At 42.6% G+C, this 26,214-nt stretch overlaps 2 protein-coding genes across 2 annotated transcripts in view; both read left to right on the forward strand.

The window, feature by feature from the left end:
• Window positions 1-14,159, forward strand: part of sorbs1 (sorbin and SH3 domain containing 1) — a 42,424-nt gene extending 28,265 nt beyond the window's left edge. Inside the window, exons 15-27 of the mRNA XM_080868580.1 lie at window positions 919-1,097; window positions 3,133-4,590; window positions 5,734-5,798; window positions 6,000-6,170; window positions 6,779-6,825; window positions 7,166-7,280; window positions 7,424-7,549; window positions 7,670-7,864; window positions 8,067-8,588; window positions 9,195-9,290; window positions 10,365-10,417; window positions 10,524-10,630; window positions 10,955-14,159. Coding sequence (XP_080724706.1) covers window positions 919-1,097; window positions 3,133-4,590; window positions 5,734-5,798; window positions 6,000-6,170; window positions 6,779-6,825; window positions 7,166-7,280; window positions 7,424-7,549; window positions 7,670-7,864; window positions 8,067-8,588; window positions 9,195-9,290; window positions 10,365-10,417; window positions 10,524-10,630; window positions 10,955-11,022 — 3,202 coding nt within the window. The 3' untranslated portion in view covers window positions 11,023-14,159. The remainder of the gene's footprint in view (window positions 1-918; window positions 1,098-3,132; window positions 4,591-5,733; window positions 5,799-5,999; window positions 6,171-6,778; window positions 6,826-7,165; window positions 7,281-7,423; window positions 7,550-7,669; window positions 7,865-8,066; window positions 8,589-9,194; window positions 9,291-10,364; window positions 10,418-10,523; window positions 10,631-10,954) is intronic.
• A 5,339-nt stretch (window positions 14,160-19,498) lies between these two features.
• On the forward strand, window positions 19,499-26,040 carry pdlim1 (PDZ and LIM domain 1 (elfin)). Its single transcript, XM_080868579.1, has 7 exons — window positions 19,499-19,721; window positions 20,743-20,894; window positions 21,402-21,486; window positions 22,513-22,697; window positions 23,441-23,583; window positions 23,726-23,843; window positions 25,382-26,040. The coding sequence occupies exons 1-7, from the start codon at window positions 19,629-19,631 to the stop codon at window positions 25,566-25,568; spliced, it is 963 nt and encodes a 320-aa protein (XP_080724705.1). The 5' UTR covers window positions 19,499-19,628; the 3' UTR covers window positions 25,569-26,040.
• The last annotated feature ends 174 nt before the right edge of the window (window positions 26,041-26,214 follow it).

Consider the following 26,214-nt stretch of genomic DNA (forward strand, 5'->3'; position numbering starts at 1 on the left):
TGATCTAATGAACGTACAAAAGAGAAATTTGTCATGATGGAGCAGTACGTACACAGTGACTTGCATTTCATGGAAATCCTCATCATTCCAGATAAATGTGTTACTGTTTTTAACCTGCAGGAAGTGTTGCTGCTTTTAAAGCGTCACAGTGGTGTCTGATTTTCCTTGAACCTTCCCTGGAGATTCTTCTTCTTCTAAATCTGGCATGGCTCCTGTACTGTACATTTCCTGGAGACCGTTTATGTGAATTCTTGCAAGTAAAGTAGAGCCAACGTGATTTTAATGGCTCTGTATAGCCAGCAGCGCACTTTTTTTTTTTTTTCTCTGACAGCTATGAAAGAGCTTCTTGTTGAGGTATTCGCAAGTATGTAAAACTTTGGCTTGGCAGCACTGCAGATGTTAAACACTATGGTTTGAATGGGTTTTTATATTACCAAGATGTTATTGGCGACTACGTCTCTTTAAACGGGAGGATTGTTTGTACAGAGAGAGAAGCAACATGAGTAACACATGACAGCATGGGAAAGAGAGTTAACCTGAGAGTCTTACAGGTGCATGGCAGGGGCTGATGTACCATGTGGGAATGTTCGGAGAATATTTATAGAAATCTCTGCTGCTGGCCTCTCTAGAATGCCAAGATATCTGTTGTAGCCAGTGTCTTCTCTCAACATCAGCCCCCAAATTCAGCCTTTCTCTCTCCCTCTCTCGTTTAGCTTTTTTCTGTTTCTGGTTATTTCGTCTCCCACAAGTCTGCAAAGACAGGAATTACCTCAAGATATGCTAAATAAGAACCATATGGCAGCCCATTACCCAATTTGTGTGCCTTTGGCTATCATAAAAACATTCAACAACAGCTCTTGCTGAACGAAATTGACTGTGTTTAATTAGCTGTCTGCGTTCCTGTGATTTGCTGTCTAGCTCCTCAAGCAAGTCTGGACACAGCGAGGTGGAGAAGGACAGAGGATCATCTACTGATGAGCCTGTGGCTCCAGAATGTGACCGTCATGTTTACAAGAGTGTCCTAGAGGGCGGCGATATTCCCTTGCAAGGTCTACGGGCTCTAAACAAGCGCCCCGGCAGCTCCTCCTCCTCTAAAGGTAGGATAGCAGCTACTTCACATATGTGGCCAGTAAAAAAAGCAGGTGTGTGTATGTTTATGTATGTGGACATGGTAGACAGTTCAGCCGGCCTTTAAAGGCTTCTCCTGCCGAGACAGAACCAATCAGTTAGAGGCGGTGATGCTGGACCATTCAAATCATCAGACAGGGATACATCTGTTTCTGTTTACTTTTATGTCGGAATTCACACATTTTCCTTTGCTCCCAGACCACACAGCATTGGCCAATCACCTCACAGCATTCATTTCCCCCAGAAGCTTTTAATGCCATGGATGTTTTCATCAAGCGTGTACTGTATCTGCTTTGGAAAACTCACGGAGGGAGTGAGGTTGTCTTGTTAAGTCGATGGAAGCTAACCTTGGGGCTCCCCCACCCACCCACCCTTGCTCCAGTTGTGAGCTGCCAGTCGCTAGGCAGGCTTAGGGCAAGACTCCAGAGCGTTCCAGCGCCAGGGAGCTAAGGGCCAGTGAGGGGATGGACGAGGAGATACGCGTGAGATAAAACGAGCTCTGCTCTTCACAACCCAGCCAGACAGGGTTGAGATAAACAGAAAGGACACAGAGGGTGGGCGGGCATGAGGAAGTCAGCTGTCAGTGTGGGGTCAGAGGCTGGAATGCCTGCGCACATGGCTAGAGAGAGAAACACTCAGGTGGAGAGAAGAAGAGATGTAAGAAAAAGAGTGTAAGAGGCAGTTTGACCCAGTACATGTCAGTACATTACATTAGGGATATAAGCAGATTATAAACTGCCCACCAATACTTAAAGTTTGGTGTATTTTCCATAAAATATGACTGTTACAGGAATCTTATAAAAGAAGAGCCATTTACATCTGCTGTTCTGGACCAATTTGTGTTGACTTTTAACCATTTGAACTGTGGTAAATAAATTTGGCTCTCCAGTCAACTGACTACCACACTCCTGTTTCACCCTCCCGCCTGAGGCGCCACCTTGATCATTAGAGTCTCTTTCTATTTAAGACACAGAAGGTAGAGTGTAGACAAGCCCGAAGACATAACCAAGTGCAAGGAACACTTCATCATCATCATGTGTTTCTGCCTTGCGCTCTTAAAATAAAATTTAAAAAATATCTTTGTGTTTCAAAGAACAGAGCCTCCTTCTGGGCTTTTTTTTGTGGGCTGAATGGTAACTCTTTACTTGCCATATGACTTGGATAGTATATCAAGTTAACTTCCTCAGTGCGTGTGTTTTTCCTGGCAGATACGAACACGACAGATTGGTCACTCATGCTACAGAAGTGGCTCGCAGCATGCGAAAGCGTTGTGTCATTTCCCAGTGCCATCTGTAGTGCTGTCACAAGCTTAGTATAGCCAGGAACTGACATGAGTATTTCTCATAGGTTTTCATTTTTCACTGTGTAGGTCGACTCAGAATAGTTTTGGGGGGGTTTTTTGTTTTTTTTGTTTGGGGGGGTTGCAGCTGTGTAGGAGGAGCGGTGTATTAGCACTGGTGCCAGCAGCCATTTATCACTGTAGACGTCTGTGTAATTGCTAAAAGGAGAGGAGATTTGTGTAGGAGGATAACGCAATGGAGGATAATTTTACTGCTTACTGGAATACAAATAGATAACAGAAAGGTTTTGCATTCTTCTTTGTTTGTTTTTAAAATGTCAGTTACTGTAGTCCCTGTTTAGTGAGTCCTTTATAACCTCCGACATCACATAACATTTCACGTTATATTACCCTTTTGATACTTCCTGTTTCACTCATTATGTTGCTGTTCGCAGTGATACTGATAAACGGGGAATCTGCTAGTTCTATCTTTGTAAAACTTTATCCCCTGCTGCAGCACCATGTTTTTTAGCTTTTAGCTTTTTAACAGTCATATATTACTTGATGCACAGTGCATCAAGTCTGATTCCTCTTCTCATCAACTTTTGATGGAACTTGGTCTTTATTTTAGAACTGTGCCTGACTGTTTTAGTGTGTATGTGTGTAAACCTGTGACCATTGTAATCTAATATGTTGTTTATTCTGTTGTCCTGCATGCTTGCCAGTGGATTATAAAGGTGGGAATGGCTATATAATTTCACCCTGCTCCTCTGTAAATAGTCGATCGAGTCTTGCCAGTAATGCAATAGGTAACCAATGTAAGAGTAAGAAGCCTCTATCTGCTGCCAAAGCCTGCATACCCCAAATCCTGCCCTCTAAGTTTAAGCCCAAACTGCTGCCACCCTGTGGCAACAGTAAGGACAGCAGGACTAAAGATGCCAGGCACCCGAAGGCCCACAGCTGTGAGGATATCTACACGGGGCAATGTGACACAGACTGTGCTGAAGCGGAGGCCCAACATTCAGATTCTAGGTCCAGCTGTGGGAGTGAGTGTGGCGATGGTCTCAGAAATGTTTCCCCTGCAATTAGGAGAAGCGCATCAGATTTTTCCAGCCTGTACAGGACCATGCATCACATCCAGCGGCCCAGCTCGACCGGCTGCAGCCCACACGGCAGTGTCCGTAGCCTGACCTCGCTTTTTGAAAAACCAAAGGACAACGGGGATGAGAGGTCAGAGGCAGATGATGGGGGTAGCATTCCACGGGATACTGTATCCTCACGGGTCAACGAGTTTGAAATGATTATCCAGCGCTCCACCTCGGCTCCCAGCCGCTCCTCCTCCTTGCCCATCCTGCACTTTAGCCACAGCCACAGCCCCAGCCACAGCCCTGCCCACCTCTACATGGCCTCTGCAGTGTCAGCAGAGTCCCTTTTAGTGGCCAACAACACGCAGGCTGATGTCTGCAACCTGGACGAGCAGGAGGCCAAGAGCTCTGGGGAGGAGGACATGTCACCAGAAAGTGTGATGGTGGAGGAGGCTGCTTCGTCCACTGAGGACAGACATGACAGCAGAACTGAATCCCCCTGTAACACAGAAGCAGAAGTTGAACAAATCCTGAGAGAAATTTCCCCAGAACTAAATCACCAAAACATCAGTGAATCAAAGAGCCCCTCAGTGATGCTTACAGCATCTCCTCCGCAACACAGCCATCTCCACCACCACCACCACCACCACCTCCTGCACCACTTGAACAATCAACTCCTCCTCAAACCCAGCAAATGCAAAGGCTCTTGCCCAGCTTCCTACACCCGCTTTACCACTATCCTCAGGCATGAGAGGCAGCAGGCCACGAACCAGCAGGAGAAGCAGCCACCCACAGAGAAGAAGACCACACTACCTGGAAACCTCTTCCTCATGGGCCCCGCTCCCTTCAGGTTACGGAAGAACCCACAGTCCCATCAGACTCGGAGGATGTTGTTAGCCACCAGGGTGCCAGCGGGCACCCAGAGGCCTATCAGTCTCTCGCCTGAGCTCAGACCTTCCATCCCTCAGCGTCTGTCCTCCCTGGAGGTTCTGGAGAGGCTGAGTAACGGAGAGGAAAACAACACTGGCTACCTGAGTAACGGGCAGGGCTTGGACGCCAACGGGAACCTACTGCAGCCGCTGGCAGCTCACCGCAGAGGTGGCTATCTCCATCCCTTCACCACTTGTCACCCTCCCTCCCTGTGTGGTCTTTCATTTATCTTGACTCTATCTTCACCTTGTGTCCCTTTTCTCCACAAAGCAATGCCACCACCTTCCATCTCCAGTCTGTGTGGTGTGTTTACAAAGTGACAGGGAACTCTCCATTTCATTATGAGTGTGCTGTTCGGTGCCCTTCCATTTCACTGTCAATGAGTATGGTCCCACAAATGCATCAAAACACTTCAGTGACTGTAGGGGAGGTTCAGGAAGCTTTTGGTAACGTATATAATCCCTGGACATCAGATTTGAGTTGTTTGCATGCTGCGTAGGTCTGCATAGGCATTACATCGAAAACAAGCAGTATTTTATTATATTATGCGATGTAATGTTAAACTTTGAATGCATTACCTTGCATTGAAATGCCCATCCTATGTAAAAGCGACATTTCTAGGAATTGACTCTGATATTTAGGCATTTAACAGAGCAAAGGCTTTCTCAAACTGATGTCTTATTGTGTCCATTTTTGTACCCTCTCTGCTTTTTGGGACTGTCCACATCTACCATGTTTCATTCCTTAGCCTGTCAGGATGTTTCCTGCTTTAACTTATCTCATATAACAGATGCTACTCTGAGCATCTGATAGAAAGCCTGAAGCATTAACAGCTGTTTCTTGTGGCCCTCACTCGGACACAAAATGAAACATCTATGGTGGTACGGCGGTGTTAGCAATACTGAAAGGATTCTTTAGTAAAATAGTGGATGCTGGTTGGTCGATCAACATCAGTAAAGTCATGATGTCACATTTATTTATTTTGACCATGACACAGTAGGTTACATTGTTTCTTTCCTGCATTTCTTTTTTTCTTTGTCATGAACACACATTGGGTCATTCTGTGTTCATTCCTACGTGCATGCAGGATTTTTCTTTTTTTAACGTGCGTGTGCTGTTTGTTTTAGTGGTGCAAAAATAAAAGATGTTTATTTAAATCATGCATGGTTATATTTTTTGTATTGTTTTGAGATTTTTTTTCACTTAAATTGAGAGTTTTCTGCAATACCATCTTCTTTTGTTTGAAAGCTGGCCTTGAGGTGGTCAGTGAGAACGCTTCACGGGATAATCGCCTCACGGTTTCTGTTTCAGACTCCTCCCCAGCTCACGGAGAAAGCCAGGATGAAGTTTTGAGGAGGCGTCATGGGGACAAAGAGGTGAATTTTCTTCAACTTTAATCCAGACTTTCATAACTGATGCCTCTCAGTGCAAAATTCATGAATTAACCCTCTGAACACAAATACTTTGATAAAGATTATTGTGAAACATGAGTGTTATGCCTAACAAAGGATCTGTGAATAAAAGAGTAGAGACCTATATCTGGAATGTGCAAACAGTTCAGTCTGGTTTCCTGGCAGAAAATCTTGGAGGAGCAGCGGCGGCTGAAGCGGGAACAGGAAGAGGCTGACACAGCATCGAGGCGACACACGAGCATTGTCCCCACACACCACCAGTTCATCACCAACGAGCGCTTTGGAGACCTGCTTAACATCACAGATAACACAGAGAAAAGGAAATCGGGCATAGAGGTACAATGCACGGCAGTGTCTTATCCTTGTGTAAGCAGGAAGAAAGACGGCAGATGCTTTGTCACTTTGTGAGTCAGGCTGTGGGGGGAGGTCTCTGCAGGCACAGATGGCTTTTCCACTCCTGGTCAAAAATTCATGATAGAAGGCAACATTTGACCTGTTTATCACTGGAATATTTCCCATATACATTTTGATTCAAGTTGCAGAGTGGACTCAGTTTACCAGCTATACGTCCAGAGTGGCAGGGCATGCATGCTGTTTCGCACATTACACACAATAGCTTCTAACTGAGCATGCCCCCGAGGTCAAGTCATCCTTTCAGTCGCAAACATATCATTCTTCCCATTGCTAGAATATTTATGTTCAGAGAGGCCAGTGCAGATTTACAGCTAACAACAAATTCCAGGAAAAGCTTTTCTTAGCGCACATAAATGCCAAAGCCCAGAGAGCGTAGTAGCCAAAAAGAACAAAGATGGAGGCATTTAAGGTATTTAGCCTTCAGGGAAACTTTCACTCACTCAGTGCGATTCAGAGAATAACACTGGTGTAGCTGCTGCCAAATAGTAACAGTCACAGACGTTTATTTTTGTTTTTATATATCTACACAGAAAACGCCCGCCATGGCTCGCTTTGACTTCAGAGCAGAAACTCTAAAGTAAGTGGAAATTATGAGAATTTATATGTATATATTTTTTATAGAAAATACCATAAATGCATTGAAGCTCAAAGCAGCAGCAAGGATAACACCACCAATGAGTTAAATATTTGCCTAGTGGACCTTAATTAAGTAATTTTAAGTAATATTTTTAAGTAATATTAAATAATTTTTTCAACTTTTAATAAAGTAGTGCCAAAAAAATGTAACAATCACAGAAAACTACCATTTGACCGTGAAGTGATGCTGTATATTCCACCCATGTGATCCTCAAAGCGTCTCAATCTTGTTACACTATGAGAGGTTAATCTCTAAATGTGTGTTGGTTTTGTATTTTCAGGGAGCTGCCATTTCAGAAGGGAGACATTGTGTACATCATTCGACAAGTTGATCAGAACTGGTATGAAGGTGAACATCATGGAAGAGTTGGTATTTTCCCTCGAAGCTATGTTGAGGTATATTGCCTGTTAATGTGTGTTATTTGTGACTCATAGTTCATATCTTTTTTAAAGCATTTCAGAATCGATTCTTTTCACAATTTATGCCCTATTTTATATTCTTGGTTGGTCACATTTGGGTGTTTTGTCTGCTTGCACAGCTCCTCCCCCCCACAGAGAAAGCACAGCCAAAGAAAAGTGCCCCAGTGCAGGTGCTGGAATATGGAGAAGCTGTCGCCCGCTTTAACTTCACTGGGGACACAGTTGTGGAAATGTCCTTCAGAAAGGTGTGACTTAATAAGAGTTATTATAAACTATTAACTAGCGGGTTTTTATTCCCTTTCTCTTTTAATCCAAACAAGGATTTTTTAAAACCCTGATTAGTGGATCTGCCTGTGTGTGTTCAGGGAGAGAGGATTACACTGATTCGCAGAGTTGACGAGAACTGGTATGAGGGCAAAATTTCAGGCACCAATCGTCAAGGCATTTTCCCCGTCACCTATGTAGAAGTTCACAAACGACCACGGGTCAAAAACGGGGTGGAGTACCCGGATCCACCTGTCAGCCATTCACCTCAGCGCAGCACCAATGCTTCACCACAGGTAGGGACTCAAACACACTGATCACTGAGCAATTTCTCTTACCACCACCTCTGTGTGCTTTTAATATCCAAAAATGATTTCCCTTCTACACACACCTCGACGCCCACCTTTTAATTTGTGTTGTGTAGAGATTTTGTCTTTCATTTGCTTTTTCTTTCTCTTACCCCTCTTCCTCTCTCTGTCTCCATCATGCCCTAAAAAGCTGTACCGTAATCGTCTGACCACCTCCCCTCTGCCTCTCCCTCGCTCCCCCCGCCGCTCTGTGTCCCCTGAGGTCCATGCTGTCTCCTCTGAGTGGATCTCCCTGACTGTGGGAGGTGGGAGTCCCCCTGCGGCTCCCACTCCTCCGCTGCCACCACTGCCCACTGTGTCATACCGTTGGGGCGAATACCTGCCCCCACCTTTCTCTGCCAGCCCCGTGCCTCCCATCACTGGCAGCCCATACTGCGTCTCCCCCATGGCCTCCCCATCCGCCTCCCCTCTACCCCCGCCTTACCCACCCAGACCCAACTCGACCACCCCCTCCCTCACATTTACCCCGCCTCAAGGGGAGGACTTCCTGCTCTCTCCTTCCTCCCCACATGTGTCACGTAGTGTGAGCCCCAGCAGTGGGCCGGTGCTGGAGTGCTGGCTGAGGGGGGAGAAGGAATTGACAGAGGGGGAAGGCGCAGAGGGGGACAGGGGCCGCGCAGGCCCGGGCAGCAGGCGAAATAGCCCTGCAGAGGTATCTTCTGCATGGTGTGTGGTGTTGCATCTGAAGTTCACTCTGGAACACAGGCTTATGCCACAGTTTGAGACATTAAAGTAGATTTTCTTGAGTACTGACGCAGACATTTTTGTGGAGAACTAACTGGTAGATCTGACCTGAAGGTGATTTTAGCCAATAGCTGGTTTCAGTTTTAAAGACAGTAACTGAACTGGTCACTTTGCTTACATATGCAAGTCTGCATGGTGTTGTGTGTGAGCCACTAATATGCAAATGGTTTACTGTGTTTGAGTGCTTATGTATTAAGTCTTAGATTTCCTAGCTGCAGAGAGCTGTAAGACAAGTGTGTTTGCATTTCCAGGGTTGATCTGCAATAATAATAAGTTCTGATTTTTATACTGTAAATTTCAGCGTACAGATGCATGTTGTTGTTCCGTGCACAAGCTTGACAAGTTAGATGCTTCTGTTGGTTGGACGTTTTTTTGTTTGGACAGTGACAAGCTGCCGTGAAGCTGAAATATCCACCTGCAGGAAACTTGACTCACGCTGGAGTTTGATCATATTCGCAGCACGTTGATATGCAGTGCAAGGCTTTCATTTTGAATTCCTTTTTTTGTGTTACAGTTTGTAAAAAATGAGGCCGACCATCATGGACGAAGCACCAGAAGCCCTGTGATGCTGTTTGATATCCAAGATAACAACAATGTTAACTCGTTTGCGGTAAGGTGATAGAAAGTGTTCCTGAACCTCTGTTAAAGGTTTACAAAGAGCATGTGTAGTTTGCTACCTGACTTCATCTTGTGCCATCCTAAACATACCACCTTAACAGATCCATTTGACTCACAGCACCTTGAACTCCCATACATATTAGACGTATGATATAACAGAAGTTCAACTTACTCTCCTGCTGAAGTTATAGTTAAATATCAATCATTTTGCAGCTGACGAAGCCGCTATAGCTAGCTTAGCATAAATACCAAAAAAATGGGGAAATGAAATGTATCCAGAGCTGATAAAATTCTCCACCAGCATCTCTAAAGCACAGTTATTGTTCTAATATGTAGTCTTTATGTCAAAATTTAAAATGCAGCATGGCCGATCAAAACACAGATGAGTTTTTTTTTTTAAGAAAATTATGTGAAGCTACTCTTAAATTACTGTTTGGCTTTATCATTAAGTATAAGCCTGAGCCTTTAAGTTGTCAAGCTAAGCTAACAGGCTACCGACTTGAGCTGTATATTGAATGTACATCAGTCTGCTCACAGAGCTTTTAGCAGCAAAGAGGTTATTTTGTTCCTTCAAGCTGAATCTGTCAGCCCACCTTTAATACTGCGTGCACTTACTGCCTTATATCCTGTACAACTGAACTAATATTTCATGTTTCCTGTCTACATGCTTCTACTGGTGACCTTCCATTTCATGCCTCTTCTCCCGGGTTGGGCCAACACCCCCTCTACCTTTTCTCCTGGCTTTTAACGGATCACATCCTTTTCTGTCTTGCTACTCACCGGACCTACCTTCCTGTCTTGCACTTTACCTCCCCTTCTCTAACTCTTCACCTCCCCTCCTCACCTTCACCTCGGCCTCCTCCGGGACTCTCGGTGGGCCGGGTCTCTCTCTCTCTTTTCTGACGACTTCACCTACTACTACTACTACTAGGAGGCAGTGTGTAATGAGATCTTGAATATAGCTGAGACCTCGGTGAGGTACTGCAGCACCCTGTCCCACCACCATAATGACTCTCTTCATAGACTGCACCCCCACCCCAGTAAACAATCTCTCATCATTTCCCAGCAACCCCAGTCACACAGCAGCAGCCCGGAGCCGAACCGTCTGAACTGTGGAATGTGAGTAAGATCTGTTTCACGTTTCAGACTCTTATTAATATTCTAGGTAAAGACAGACCTTTGCTGATTTCACACTTTGTGTCTTCCCTGCTTCATGCCGCTCCAGATTTCAGGCTTTGTACAGCTACGTGCCGCAAAACGACGACGAGCTGGAGCTGCAGGAGGGAGATCTCGTCAGCGTCATGGAGAAGTGCGATGACGGCTGGTTCGTTGGTATGTGTCACAGGCCTAGATTCCTCAGAGATGCGGTCACACTCAGTGTGTCACATTAATCTATATAGGGTTTCTGCAAAATGCCAAAAAAGGACTGCACGCGTGCAATGTGCAGGCTCAGGGTTCTTTCAGCGTGTCATCTCCTTCATATATAGAGTTTCTAAAGAATGACAGCAGAGGATTGAGTGCAGTGTGCATGCTCAGGTCCTGTACAGAATTTTAAATAAAGCTCAAAGGGGTTATTTTGGTACTAACACTGAGGTCATGTAAGCATTAAATCTGAGAAAGAATCTGATCAATGTTCATCTTTCTTTTCCTCCACAGGTACATCAAAGCGGACAAAACAGTTTGGGACTTTCCCGGGGAATTACGTGAAGGAGGTGAAACTGTAAAGCTATCTAATCTGGCTGTAACACACGGTTGCCTGTCAAGCTTGGGAAGTCATAACTACCGCGCATGGCTGTTGGTTAGAATAGTCATTTAGCCGGGCGAATATTTTTATCTGGGAAAGTGATCAGATCGGCTCCAGGTATGTCAAACTGCACGAGGCGAAGACGGGGACAGCTCACTGCCCAAACACCTCCATCACATTTTACGCACGTCTCCACAGAAGTCATCGGTCTCCATACGTGGAATTTCTCTGTGAAAGCCTCCTGCAAATTAGCTTTTCGACGTACACGTAATAGCTTTTATTGTGTGTGTGTAATTTTACAGTATGCAAGAGTTTGCGTAGCACCTCAGTCTAGAGGCAGGCAGCAGAGCAGTGTATGGATAAAAGGAGTGGATCTTATTACCTGAACTGGACCTGGGGAGGCGTCAGAATGTGTTTTGATCTTTCAGGGCCAGAGGTGTTTAACACCGCTGGCAAAGTATGATGTAAATCAGGTATCGTGAATGAAATTGATTCGATTTAGCTACTTAAAGAAAACCTGTAATATGATCAGATCACTCTATGACCCTGTTAACCAGACAGTTCCCTTAAAAAAACAGCTTAAAGTCAGTGCCCTTGGTACTCTAAATACTTAAAGCCTTATGTAAAATGACCCTTTTTAAAATATTAAACTATTTTCCTCCACATTTTCTGAATCATCAGAAAAGTCAGTATTTGCCTCACAGCATTCACAACTCATTGTAGCCCAAGTGTGTTACATTGAATACAGTATTGTCTTCATTCTCTATCCAAAGGTTGCTACAGAGAAGTTATTAACAGCCGTGTGCATGAGTAGAAACTCTAAAATGTTGATGTGTGCTGCTGGCTTCTCTTTTTCTCAGTTTCCACTGCAAACACATATTACAGGACACGCAGATTTTATTGCATGTGTCATAAAAGTGAAACAAAAACTGTGTATATGCACATCCTATATTTTGTATATTTTAAAACTGTGTTTGCTGATTATTGATGCCTTTAAGGTAGCCGATGGTAGACGCCTAGCTTCAGAGCAACCACAGGACAGGCGTGGTAGCACTTAACTTCCTGTTTGGTCATTTAGGAAGATCGCTCCTAACAGTGTAATAGCACTGATGACCTAAAACTCTTTCAAGTTTTAAGTCAAAGCCAACAAGGTGTCTTAGTAAATAATCAGTGATTTTTTTTTAGAGCGTATTGAGATTTTAACTGTGCCCTTACTGACATGATTGTATATGTAAATGCGTACAGAGAACTGTATACGTACGGCTGCACATTTTCATTCATAATGACTACAGTTGTAAGGTCAGCATTAATACAGCATGCACTATAAGATCATTGAGAGACTGACAAATCACACTGGAGCATGAAACACTATCAGCCAGCCAACACCCTAATAATTGCACTTTTAACTTAAAGAAAACAGAAGTAATGACGCGGTGAACGCCGCTTTTTTGAGCCTTTAATGGCCGATAGCCGATGGAAGATTGCTTTGATCTCCGCTACCAAAGCATCAGAGCCGTCTTCCTGCAAATACGGAGCGCCCACATCTCCAGCGCCATCAGATCCGGTAACGTGTCAGAATAGATCTTACACACACAAACACACGAGCGCCCTCACATCATCAGTGTCTGCGCCGTGCAGAGCTTTCGGGTAGTGTGTCCAAAAAAACCCTTAGTGCTTGTTATGACCTGCTCGGAGCAGCAGACGGGGGTAGTTCGTTGCGCAATTGCTAAAGAAGTATTTTTATCTAATCGTACTTTATGTTGGGAAGATTGATGGTAGTGAGCAGTGGAACTCAGAGAAGCGCTGTCATCACCTTCTTATCCAAAAACTCAAATTAAAGGGCCTACAGTGTAGCTGTTTATGAACACACAAAATCTGAAAGATAAGCTGAAGTATAGAAACATAAGACAGATAAGACTTATTAGATCTAGAAGCGTATGTCGACAGTGTCTTTGTTTTTTGCACCATGATGTGTTAGCTACAGTTGTGCATGTGGCCACCACGTAGGTCATATCTGAACTTTATTAATTGATGAAGTACATTCATTTAAGCCAGGTCAGTACAATCAGTGTTTCCTGTGAGATTGGGTTTTTCTTCCTGTGCAGATCACAACCGCTACTTTGCCAACATCAGCAAAAGAATGTTTTCCCAGCGAGATATCACACGGAATATATTACACTGCAGTGTGGGTTTGCCTTTTTATCACACTGTTTTTAATGTCCAGGCATTTCATTTTATCACAAAAGCGTGTTTTGTTTTTTATTTTACCTCCGCCTCTGTAACTCCAGCTCTTCATGAAAGTGTTGATTAGTCGGGAGTCTGCTGAGCTGTCGCCTTTCGAAATGAATCCTGTTGCGACGTAGAGAGGTTTGCTCCTTCTCAGACACACTGCACGATGGGCAAATAATCAGTCGTTTAGTGACAAAACAATTGGCAATAGATTGTTTCTGTGATTTTTGTCCGTAAAACGTCACGGGATGTATGAATGTATGAATATATGAATGTGTTGCAGGCAGTGTAAACATGTAAAAAAACAAAAAAACGTGTGAAACGTTATTGAACAGTTCGGCAAATGAAGGATTGTAAATATGTAAAATAAAAAATAGACTGCGAGCAATAGGAGCGTCAGATTGAACTCTCTGTCACTTGCAGTGGTTTATTTTGCCTGAAGGATTTTTTTGTTTTGTTTTATTGGCAAAGCACAGAGTGGAGCGTTACTGAGCACAGAAAGATTAAACATTACCCTGCCATTTGTGAGGATCATGTTGCCTTATGTTTGAAAAATTGTGCCTCATTTTCTTTTTTTTCAGTATCACTGAAATGTATCCATGACGTATTTTGTGTAACCCTGATTTTCCCCGTTTGTTCGAGTCTCTGTGACGGGAGAACATTTACTAAGAACTTGTCTGTTACTGTACAAGAACCTAAAAGTGTGACATAACGCTTCGACATGATTAACACTCATGAAAAACGGCCGCACAGCCTGCAACAGGTTTGGTTTGTTTGCTTCAATTTGCAGTGCTGTTACATTGACAATATTAAAATAAAGATACTATACACTGCTGTGTTCGGTATTATGCAATATTTAATAAACCATTTAAACCATTGCATGTGTTGCCAGTTTTGTTTTTTGACAAAAATCTGAGGGGAAAAGTCCGTTTTTAGCATTGGCCAACTTGTTCCGGCTGTGTGAGCATGTGAGTTTTCATCCTGGCTCATTAGAGTGTTGGTTTAGAAAATGTAATAGACGAAAACCTGCAAAGACGAACAATGAATTCAGCACTGTATATTCAAGTGTTTAAAGTAAATTACTAACAGTATTTTAAGCACTTAAGTTGCCAAGTTAAATTGTTTTTCTGGACACAGGATCACCGGGGTCCTAAATATAGCACCAGCCACTTCACTGGGTACACCTCTTTGTCTAGTTAAAATAACTCTCTGATCAGCTGATCTCAAAAGCAGTTCAGTACATTTCGGGAAGGGGGCGTGCCAACTTGCTGAAGTTCAAACCAAGCATGAAAATGAGGAAGAAAGGTGATTTAATGACTGTGAATGTAGCATGGTCATGCCAGTCAGGCTCGTCTGAGTATTTCAGAAACTGCTGATCAGCTGGGATTTTCCAGCACAGCCATCTCTGGGTTTGCAGAGAATGATCTGAAAAAGGGAAAATCTCTGATTCAAATAATACTTTGTTACAACCAAAGGATGCAGAAGAGCATCTCTGAATGCACATATCAAACCTTGAAGCAGATGTGCTACAGCAGCGGAAGACCCCACTACTGACAGTTAAAAACAGGAAACTGAAAAGCTACAGTGTACATCTTCTGATGGTTCTTTCCAGCAAGATATGCCCTGGTGTCCTAAAGCTTAAATCATTTCAAACTGGTTTCTTGAACATGTCAGTGAGTTCAATCTAATAGAGCACCTTGGGAATGTAGTGGAACGGGAGATTTGCATGATGTAAAGTGTGTGATGTTATCATGTGAGCGTGGACCAGAATCTGAAGAATGCTTCCAGCACCTTGTTGAATCTGTGCCAGATGAAGGCCAACCCAGTATCAGCAAGGTGTAACTAATGAAGTGGGTGTGGGGGTTATGTTTGGTTTGTTTGTTTGTTTTGAAAAAGCAGATCTTCAAACTTTGCCTACAAGACGGGTTCGAAGGGGAGCTGTTCACCTCTGGACTGTTGAACGTCAGCTGTGTTATCTGATGATCATTTCTGATGTAGTGCAGTGTTGTGGCTGCACTCAGGAAAGTGGGTGAATGCTGTTGGGTGAAATGAAGCAATAAATGTCAGACTCCTGTAATCACAGTGAACAAATGCTGAAAGCCGCTCAGAGTCCTGCTGACAGAACAGCCAGAAGCACTTGATCCATATCCACTTGAACTGATAACAGCGTCACTTTAAAACAGGCTCACAGACTTTTTGGCATACCTAACATTACAAAGCAAAACCCACAAGAAAGGACGTGTTTCATTCAGTTTGGCCGCCTTGCCCCCCCCCCTTTATTTTTTTCCTCCACTTTCAGCAGAGGCCCTCTGGCAGGAATTCAGTTTTTGGGAGCGGCACATTCCACATCCTGGGATTTAGCTCTACCATAAATGGTAAGTTTGCACATAACACGGTGACGCAAGGGCAGGCCGACGTCTCTAAAACGAACTGAAGCTCTTGTGAGAGGTCCAAAACAGGAAGAGGTACCACTCTGCTCTGCTTTCAGAGAAACGTCCTTTCATTAAAAATAATGTGGTCATCGCAAAGTTGCACTTTTTTGTTGTTTAATATCAGTTTAATAATAATGAAAAATTAAATTAAAAGCAAAGAATGTTTAATTTCTTTTTTGGCCAAACTTCACAGTGTATGATGCAAAATCTTTGATATTATTTTGTGTTTTAATACTTGCCATCAATTGTGGTTCTCTTATTTGTACATCCAGGCATCAGTACCAAGAATCAGTAGTAAATTGTCACCTTAGGTGTTGTAGCTGACCAAATGCAATGATAATACTTTACAGTACTGTATTATCAACCTTCGCTGAATGGGAGGATCGGCAGTGTCCTGCAATTTCATATGATGTTATTCTGAATTACTTTGTGCATCTTCTCGGTAACACAGGAACTACAGCACTTCTGAGTTGTATCAGTATCTTCACAGTGTTACGCAATCATTCACCACGAGGATGAAAATTAAATGGTGTTTTTTTTAAAGTGAGCAATCAGGCCGATCAGTTCGTCAAGCCGCAGAGCATGAGTTGGCAAAGTGCTTCACATCTTCCTCATTATTCTGAGGAAACACTACAAGTTCCTCCAAAAAAGGTCTCAGTTATGTTCAACAACACAAAGTTCCTGCCTGAACACCTTTAGCTTCCAGCTTCTAGGTTAACGCAGCAGAATTTCATGGACACAGTGAGGCTGTGGCCTTCCAGTGGTTAAACTGCTTTGGTGTGCACAAAAGCACAGCTGTCATCATACAATGTAATGCTTTTCTAGCATTGCTGACCACTCAAAGTGTTTTAGACTTTGATTTGTTTTATTCCACATACTGTAAACACCTTATCGAGCCCTCACCAATAGCCCGGTTAGAATCATCAGTTAACATGCATGTCTTTGGACAGGGGAGGAAGCAAGAGCACCAGAGAAATTAAACGAAAGGCCCTAAAAGGCCAGCTGAATTTAAAGGAGTTCCTGGAGATCAAGCAATCTCCGTTGGAAAGAAGCTGCTGTCCGTGGGGTCTCTTCAGAAGTAATCGTTCTGATGTGATGATAACAAACGGGTCACCATAGCCACTGCAGTGGAACTGCTTAATATAAAAATTAATTTCTTCTCCTTACTGCTAGTAAAGGAAGATTAGACCACTGTGATTTAAGTTAGTGTTTTCTTTCAATAAGGAAATTGTATGGTACTGATATTTAGAGATGTGATTTATTCATGAACTGTATTTGGATAGTCATCAATTAACATTTTCCGCTGGGATAGACTCCCGATTTGGATGAGCCGAAGATTATGGGTGGATGTATGTGCCGATAAAGAACAATAAATAAAAAAAACAGAGAGATTAATCACATTTATTTATGTACATCAACAACAAAAAATGTAATTCAAGGCACAACGAGCATTAAAAAATGCAAGTTATAGGATAAAGATCTTTGAAGTATTCACCCGTCTGCCTATACATGCATATGAATTTGAGTGGCAACCCACTCTTAATTCATAGGGTTTAAATATGATGTCAGCCCACCCTTCACATTATAATAGCTTCAGCTCTTCTGGGAAGTCTTTCCTCAAGTTTTACACGTTTATGGGAATTTCTGACCATCATTCCAGATGCACATTTGTGAATTCAGACACTAGCGTTAAACGAAAAGGCCACAGTCTCTGCTCTAATTCATCCCAAAGGTGGTTTTTTTTGGATTGAGGTCAGGACTCTGTGCAGGCAAATTACACTATGCACAGTGCAGTCAGACAAATACCGTTCTCCTGGAAACTGCCATACCCAGACTTGTCCATTGGATTGCCAGATGGAGAAGTGTGATTTGTCACTCCAGAAAACATGTTTCCACTGGTCAGTGAAGGTGTGCTTTACAACCACCGCATCCAACTCTTTGCATTGCACTTGGTGGATGTACCTGCTCGGCTATGGAAACCCATTTCTGGTGAACTTGGCCCATTTGTCAACCAATCAGCATTTGACTGAAGAGCAGCATCATCCATGACAAGCAATGTGTAGTTGGGATATTACAGGGGAACGTGTTTACACTGGCACGTTTGCCCCTCTGTAGACTCTATATGCTTCATTTACGTTACCACGGTTGTGTCCATACACATCTGCCTGGCCTGTTCAGTACCGTCCTTTCCTCTTCCTCTGTAGCATTGGAAGGATGCAGTCACTGAATTGGGACCAAGCTATAGCATGCTTCAGTGCTTCACATTGGCACTCTTAAAAAAATAAACAAACTCCAACACAAGTAAAAATTCCAAAAGGGCTAAGCTGTGCAGACATCCACGTGCCTGCTTGTTTTTGCGACCACGTGGACTTGTCTGCAGAGACTTCAAAGAAGGGTAACAGGATTTACTAGTCTGCAGGAGGTGTTTCCAGCTGCCCGTGTCTCAGTATAATCAAGGCTTAAAGTGACAAGATAAAAACATAATTAACAAGAATTAATAACAACTACAGATGTAATCAAATTAGTGACTTCTTATAGTATTTTTTTCTTCTAAATGTTTTCTTTGCCATCATTTTTCTTCTGCATTTATGAAGAATTGACCCTTCTAATCCTCATCCTCTGCTTGTGTTTTGGATCCATCATGCTCGACAAATGTGGGCGCTATAAGTGTGCAGGGTGTGCTTCAGAGTGACTCAAGCAAAGTGTTGAAGCCCAGTCAGGATGTGATTCATCCATCACATATGGTGGTTCACCTTCAAGCAGACATGCTGACTTTAGCAGTCCTTACAGAAACACATCCAAAACGAAACAACTTACTCCCAGTCCAGCGCAAATTCAGTCTTCACATGCTTCTTTTAACCTTAGCAGCAATACTAAAGACACCCTTGCACATTCAACACCAGACCAGTACCAGGAAAAGTTTGATTTTAATAATCACAACAATGTAAAGTGACTTGGTTGAGCTTTAACTGCTCCAGGCAGAATTACAGGCTCAAACATGCATTCTCTTTATCACACCAGCATTACTAATGCGGCCATTAGCAGTGCAAAGATTGTGAATCCTGAAATCACTTACACGTCATGCTCAAGTCTAACCATGTCTGTGTAGATTCTCAGTCATCCAGGTCATGTTGGTCTTGAGAGCTTGTCTTTTTTTAAGTTTTTGAAGACGTTTCGGCCCTCATACAAGACATTTCTTCTGTTCTAAAAACAAAAGGTGGAGTTTCCCAAGCATTTAACCCATAAAGGCAGCGTCCTCTTTGGAGGTGGTCCTGAAGGACCCATATTGATCGTGTGAGTTGTGTGGAGAAAGGCGTGGGTCATTGCCATCACTGGGGGTTGAAACCAGGTTTACCTTGAAAATATTATGTTAATCTTAAACGACTTCATGGTTAAATAAAATAAAGATTAAACAAACAAATAAATAAGGGTGAAACAACTGTGAGAGCTTGCCCCACCCTATCGAGGTCACCTAGGGCAAGGTGTGAGTTGAAGCCCTGGGAAGGGACCCTGATAACTAGTGTCATAAGCCACACAACAGTATTTTCATTGCTTCAGATTTTCTTAATAAGATAAACACGTGACGAAGAAAATGATGGCCACTACTCAGTCGCTGTGTCCAAGGGGCTTACTCACCCAGTATGGTGGCTTAATCCCACAATTCTGCACGTCAGTGGCGTGTGCGCGAGTGATCCATCTTCTTCATACACGATCTTCGGTCTCACTTATCAGGGAGGAAACTTCAAAATCTATTCGTCCAACTGTAATCCGAGGGTCCTCCCCCTCCACTAATGCGGTGGAGTTGCAGTCAGCCTCAAACTCTTTTGACCATTGATTACTCCACGTCATATTGCAGTAGGAAGTGAAGCAGAGGTCTGAGGCAGCTCCTTTACTACCGTCGGCTCTGTTTCAAAACTTTCACACCATGCCTCTCCGTGTGGCGTTGCAGGGTCCCGGCCCCTGGGGGTTCAGGCTGGTTGGAGGAAAGGACTTCGAGCAGCCACTGGCTATTTCCCGGGTAAGTTCGTTTTACTGTTAGTTTCTCCCCCGCATTTCAGTGTAACCGCACCTGGACTCTCACCTCTCATTGTTTCCCCGCGACTTTACTGAAGGCTGGTTGACGATTAACGGTTAGCTTGTGTTAACCGGAGGGCTAACGAACGGCTAAACTAGCGTTAGCTTTCTCAGTTTATTGTAATTAAAAGTTAAGTTAGCGGCAATTTTTGCTAGTGCTACCTCAAGGAGCAAACGCGGTGGTCCGTGGACCCCACTTAATATTTAAAAACATACATTTTTATGTAAGGTAAAATATATTTTTGGTGAATTTCTGATGAATTGTGATTTTTATGTATCTTTTTCAGTCTTTAACTGAGAGTTAAAGCTACTTTAAAACAGTAGTTTTATAATAGCCGAACCAGAAATGCACTAATCCCAAACAATGGTTTTCATATTTGGTCTCTTACAGAATTTACTTAAGATTTAAAGCGTGATTTTTAAAAGTTTCAACTCCATGCTTTGACATCACTGAGTGACCATGGACCCATCGGAGCCTCTTTGTCATGCGCTGACAGCTGACACACCTCACTGGTGTTCATTAGCGCTAAGATTTTATTAAGCTTCATACAGGGTGCTGCTCTGGTGGCAGTAATGAACCGGATTATAGCTAGCAAAGCACTCCTCTGAGCCTACACCGCATTTTTCCCCTCTTGTGAAGGTTATTACTGTGGTCAGGCCACCCCACCCATGGAAAAGTGATTAGGAATTCCTGGTCCCTCTCCCTGCTTTAGGCCTTTATCTCAGATAGAGAATCTGGGCTCCAGGAAGCTTTTATCCTGACTCTGCAAGTGCCTTCGCTTCTGTTTACTGTTAACAAAGACAGCTGCTTAAAGGTTCTTGAAGGTCAGGTTTAAAACAATGGCATTCTCCTCTTTTGACTTGGAAGCCTTTAGGCTGCAATTAGAAGGTGCGTTTTCCATATATTTGTAATTATGGTGCACAAGTGGCTTCTAATTTTATAATTTCTATGTCCTGTGTTGTAGGTCAACCCCGGGAGTAAAGCAGCCCAAGCAAATCTATGCATCGGGGATATAATTCTTTCCATCGATGGAGAACCAACAGAGAACATGACTCACTTGGAGGCGCAGAACAAGATAAAGGGCTGCATAGAGGAAATGGTGCTCTCCATAGACAGGTAAGCTGTGTCTAAATGTGCCATTCTCATCTGCATAGCCATAGGCTCAGAGAAAAAGAGTGAGTAATGTGAGACGGCTCAGCTGCAATCCAGGTGTTCAGCGAGTGACATCATGTTTATTCAGTGATTTTTAAACAGCAGTTCTGTTTGTTTTACTGGTTTTTACCATGTTGCAATCCCGCATCGCTCTGTTGTGTCGTCTTGTAAATTACTCATGACTGATGACTTTTGAGGAGTCGTATCAAAAGGGCTTTGAAAGACGGTTGGAACCACATATGTTTGCTCCCATTAAGCGATGTCATATTGAATGCATGAAAGGACGGGCTTAACTGCAAGATAAACAAGAACATGAGCATGCCTGCAAGGGCTCTGTTGCATTCAAAGACACAGCCCTAATATTGCGTTCACGTGCTGATACACAGGAACACGCGGGCGATCCTGGCATTTTATGTTACTGAATCCTCAGATCATCTTTCAAGCCTTGTTTTGCCTTCCTGTCTTCCTCAGGTCAGAAACAAAACTGTGGTCGCCGCTGTCATCTGAAGAGGGGAAGACGCATCCCTACAAGATGAATCTTGCGTCAGAACCACGGGTGTGTGTCAGCATCAAAGCTGTATGAACTTTAACAAAGTGACTCCTCCAGCTTTGTCATTTAGAGTGAAATCGAGTAGCCGTTCAGTTTCTGGAAGCCAGAGTGCTGCCCTCCCCATGCCTGCAAAGGCTTGGGGATTTTTTTTTTTTTTTTTTTTTTTTTTTTTTTTAATTTATATCCTACTACTGTTCATGATGAAGTCATTGTTTACTTACCAACAGGAGGTTTCCTAGGAGACAGTAGTTTATCAGCCAAGCCCTGACGCAAGCCTCAGTTCCTGCCCGCTGAGTGGAAAGTTGAGGCCAAAGTATGAATTCATGTAGGAAACGGTGTCTCAGGCCCTGTGTGTGTGTGTGTGTGTTTCACAAGTCACAAAACTAGAGTTTTGTTTTTTTTGTTTCTCCCACACACATATTAACACATATTTCAAGCACTTCTCTAGAATCTGTTGCTTCACTCTTTTGTTTTATGTAAGTATTGTCAGCTCCTTTGCGCAAGTCATCTTGCTCGCAGAGACTCGGGGAGATTTTGCACTTTTAGAAGCTTGAAGCATGAGCTATATTTGGAGGCATTTCCGTGTTCCCACTGTAAAGCATGAGCTAGATTTGGTGGTATTTGTATGCCCACTGTGATGGCATGCCAGTGTCATGACGCATCTGTCGTTAAAGTTAGCCACGTAGGTATAATTAAGGCAGAGTCCACAGTCATTATCCTGCTAAATTATGTGTGACTTTGTATCAGACTGGAAGCTGCTTTAAAAAGACAGAACCGCTCAAAGTTTCCAAGTCTGTTTTCAAGAAAAATGTTATTGAAAGTGAAGCTTAAAACACAATAGGCCAGTCACTTTCAAACCTTAAGCAATATTTCTAACCCACTTAGCAAACACTGCATGTTTGTACATGCGCAATTAAGAAAAAAAAACTTTTATAGCTCATCAGGTGTGCACTGAGAGTATTGCTTGTTTCAATTACGCTTGGATTTCATAAATATTGCACTCTCCTAACTTTTGCAGCTTGGTTTTTGCAGGAGGTGAAACACATAGGCTCGACCCACAACAGGAGCGCCCTGCCTTTCACTGGTTTCGGCTCCAAAGTGGTGACTAACCAGTACAATAATCCATCTGGGCTGTACTCTTCAGAGAATATCAAGGACTTCAACTCAGCTGTGGATGAAGTCAAGACCATTACTACGGCTAATGACCCCCCCAACAAGTAAGATGGGCTTAAGTGATGGCAATCAATCAGTATTGAAAATGTGAGGATGAGTGAGTTTAGCTGGGCTCTGCTTGGGTCACAGAGTAAATAATCGTTGTGGGCAGTAGACTCAGTAAATTGTGGCTCAAATTCAGAATGTTTCCATTTAATTGAAAAATGAATTTGTATGCATCTTCCTTTTTGATTTGCTTGGTTGTTTGGATACTCTGTGAAAGACTTTTATAGATCATTCTGCAAGCTTAGCTTTTCATTAAGTTGTTTTCCAAATACTCATTTTGAATTGGGGAAACTGGAACTGCGTTTGTTTTAGAGGATTACTTCAATACTGACATACACAAAACCTCTTAAACACTCTGTGATTTATTTGAATCCTTTCTGGAGGAGAAGTACATGTGCACACTGTTTGGCTCTAACTGCTAACTGCAAGATTTACAGTAGCGGGCCAGCTCCCGAAAGGCTGCTGTGCTTCAACAAATCATTAAAGTGTGAATATTGCTTCCAAGCAGATGGAGCCAGTATTTACTAATCCAGTGACTTAAGAAAATGATGTCACTTAAGTCTATGTTTAAAACAAGTAAAACACAAGAGAAGGTTCATTCATTGGCGTTTTTTTTTTCGTGCTGAATCAGCACTGATCTCCTGGGCTTTTACTGCCAGTCTGATTATGTATCAAAATGCTGTTGCTGAATATGATTTTTTTTTTTTTTTTCCTTGCTGAAACGTGCCCAATTTCTTTCTAGTGCTCCATCAGAGCCATCAGGTAAGCGACCGCCCATAGTCGCAGATTCCGAAGTCTACAAGATGCTGCAGGAGAATCAGGAGTCTGACGAGCCTCCTCGACAGTCTGCTTCATTCAAGGTGCTTCAGGAGATTCTTGAGACAGGTACTGATACCATGCTTTTTCCATATACTTTAAGGGGCAATGTAGGATTTTTATATTGTATTTTTAAACAATTTTAGCTTTTTGGTAGACTGTTGTCTTTTAGTTCCAATCAAGATTTTCAGTCTATTCTTGGTGTTTGTAGGCGACTCGGATAAACCATCAGGCTTCAGGAGTGTGAAAGCGCCCACAACAAAGGTTGGAGCATCAGTGGGGAACACAGAGAAGTTACCCATGTGTGACAAATGTGGATCTGGGATTGTGTAAGTATTTTATGGTCAAGCTTGAACTCTGTAGGCCTCTAGATTGTGTTCATCTGAATCTAGCAGCACTTGGGAGAAATACTGTCTCCACCTTGTGGGCAAATGAAGTAACAACAACACACTTGTTTCCTAATTCCTGCTGCTGGAAGATATTTTAATTTTGCTTTTTATATTTTTAGAAAAGTCCATAAATGTTTTATTTTCCTTTCTTTAAGAGTATCCTTGAAAATCCTTACTTCATACAGATGTTTAGCACACTGTCCACACTGTCCCATCAGAAGATCTAAGTTTAGAAACTTCTACTTAAATCTGCCATGCCGAGGGTTTAGTATGGGGTTTACCAGGAACGGGTCTGCCCACGGGTTCACCAATGCTGGCTTATAATATGCGTCTTTTTTAGCAATAGATTAACCCTCCTGCCATCCTTTAAAAAACTCACACCCATCACCCTAGGGACCATTCTCAGCCACACCATAAAAAGACCATATATCCATATTTTATTCCACTTTAAATTAGCCAACCTTGTAAAACTACTTCTCCCTGAAATATTCATGTAAAGTTTTAATTATATTTTCGTTGTTTTAACCCTTCAAATCCCAGTGTTATTACATGAGCGCCCTGTGTTATAAGCCCCAAAAACCAAAAAACGAAACTAAATATTTCCACAAAAAACCAGTTGAAGTAATATGTGATTGTCATTATAAGTAGGCCTTTAGATGGACCAAAGATTGGCACCAACATACATTTTGACCTGCCATTATTTTTTTTGCATTTTTTTTGCAATTTAAAAATTAAAACTTCAAGGCCCTGAGTCTTCATTGACATCCAAGAAAAGAAGAAAAAATAAAATCATATGATGATAATTTGGGGTTGAAAAATAGCGTTTATAATGGAAGTCAATGGGCAGAAAATGGTCCCCAGGGTGATGGGTGTGGGGATTTCTGCTGCTCAGCCATTTTAGGCTGATTTAAGGAATTCACACTGGAATATTAACATTGACAGGTAAAAACTATCCTGTGGCAAGTTTGGTTATATTCCACTGAACACAGTGGAAATGGCAGCCATTTAACACATAGCAGTGGCACAAAAAGGTCCCAAGAAGGCAGGAAGGTTAATTGCTTTTGTTTCTTACCATTATTTTCAACGTGGTTGTGGATGTTAAAGCCAGATTATAAAATCCTAGTGTACAGAATACGACACCGAATCTTTTCTCCCACAGGGTCATTTCAGTGCTTTCCTTTTTGAGATACTGTACGAGAGTATCACTTCATTTTCTGACATTTTCATGTCTGTGCTGTTTTGGGAAGTGGGAACATGGAACGTGCCTGTAATGGCAAGCAAAACATTATAAATCAGGCCTAATTTCTGACTCAGACGTTTCCTGATGTTCATCTTTCTCCAAAACACCTTTGAGATCTAAAAGTAAATGTGTGTTTAGGTTTTCTAACTTGATCAGCTTAGATCAGAAAATGCTCTTTCCTATAGACAGCGACCCTCACTGCCATTCTCACTTATTTTTGTTTTTATTTACACTTCAGAGGGATGGTTGTGAAGCTGAGGGACAAGTTCCGTCATCCCGAGTGCTACACCTGCACAGACTGCAACGTCAACCTAAAACAGAAGGGACATTTCTTTGTGGAGAACCAGATTTACTGTGAGACGCACGCCCGCGAGCGAGTGACTCCACCCGAGGGCTACGACGTGGTTACGGTCTTTCCCAAGTAGTTCCCCTCACTGAGCTCGGCCTCGGACTGCACGCCACCATAGGACACCAAGACATAAACCGAGACTTACAATATTTAGCTAATGCTACTTTAAGACTATGAACTGGTCTCCTTTCACACTATACTTCAGTACTGTCACTGGTAGGCAGGACAGTAAGGAACTACGTGTTTGAAAATGTTGATTTGCACAAAAACTTTGGCCTATAAGAAAAACCAGTGAATACTGTAAGATGGCATTTCTTTTTTTTCGTATCATTTAAAATAATTTGAATGACAGCCACTATGTTTTGATACTGTTTGTACATTTCAGCGTCTTTTGAATCATGGAAGCAAAAGAAAGCCAGAATATTCCCATCCCTGTTAAAGGAAAAACATGTTTTCTACAGTTTTTATTGAATAAATAAACATTGTTTTATACAGCAAAATACATTTGAATATAATTGCCGAATAAATATTTTTTAGCTTGAACAAATTCTCTCATGTCGTCCTGGTTTATTAACTGTCCCTTGTGCTCTTTTTCTTTACTTTTAGTGACACTGATTGTAGGGTTGCAAATATTAGGGGTGCCACATGATCATTAAATTGCTTTCAAACACAAAGAATGATTTGAATGACAGTTGTGGCTTCAGAAAGTCTTTTTTCCCCCC

Source organism: Rhamphochromis sp. 'chilingali' (genome assembly GCF_963969265.1).
Source record: "Rhamphochromis sp. 'chilingali' genome assembly, chromosome: 20".
NCBI lineage: Eukaryota > Metazoa > Chordata > Actinopteri > Cichliformes > Cichlidae > Rhamphochromis > Rhamphochromis sp. 'chilingali'.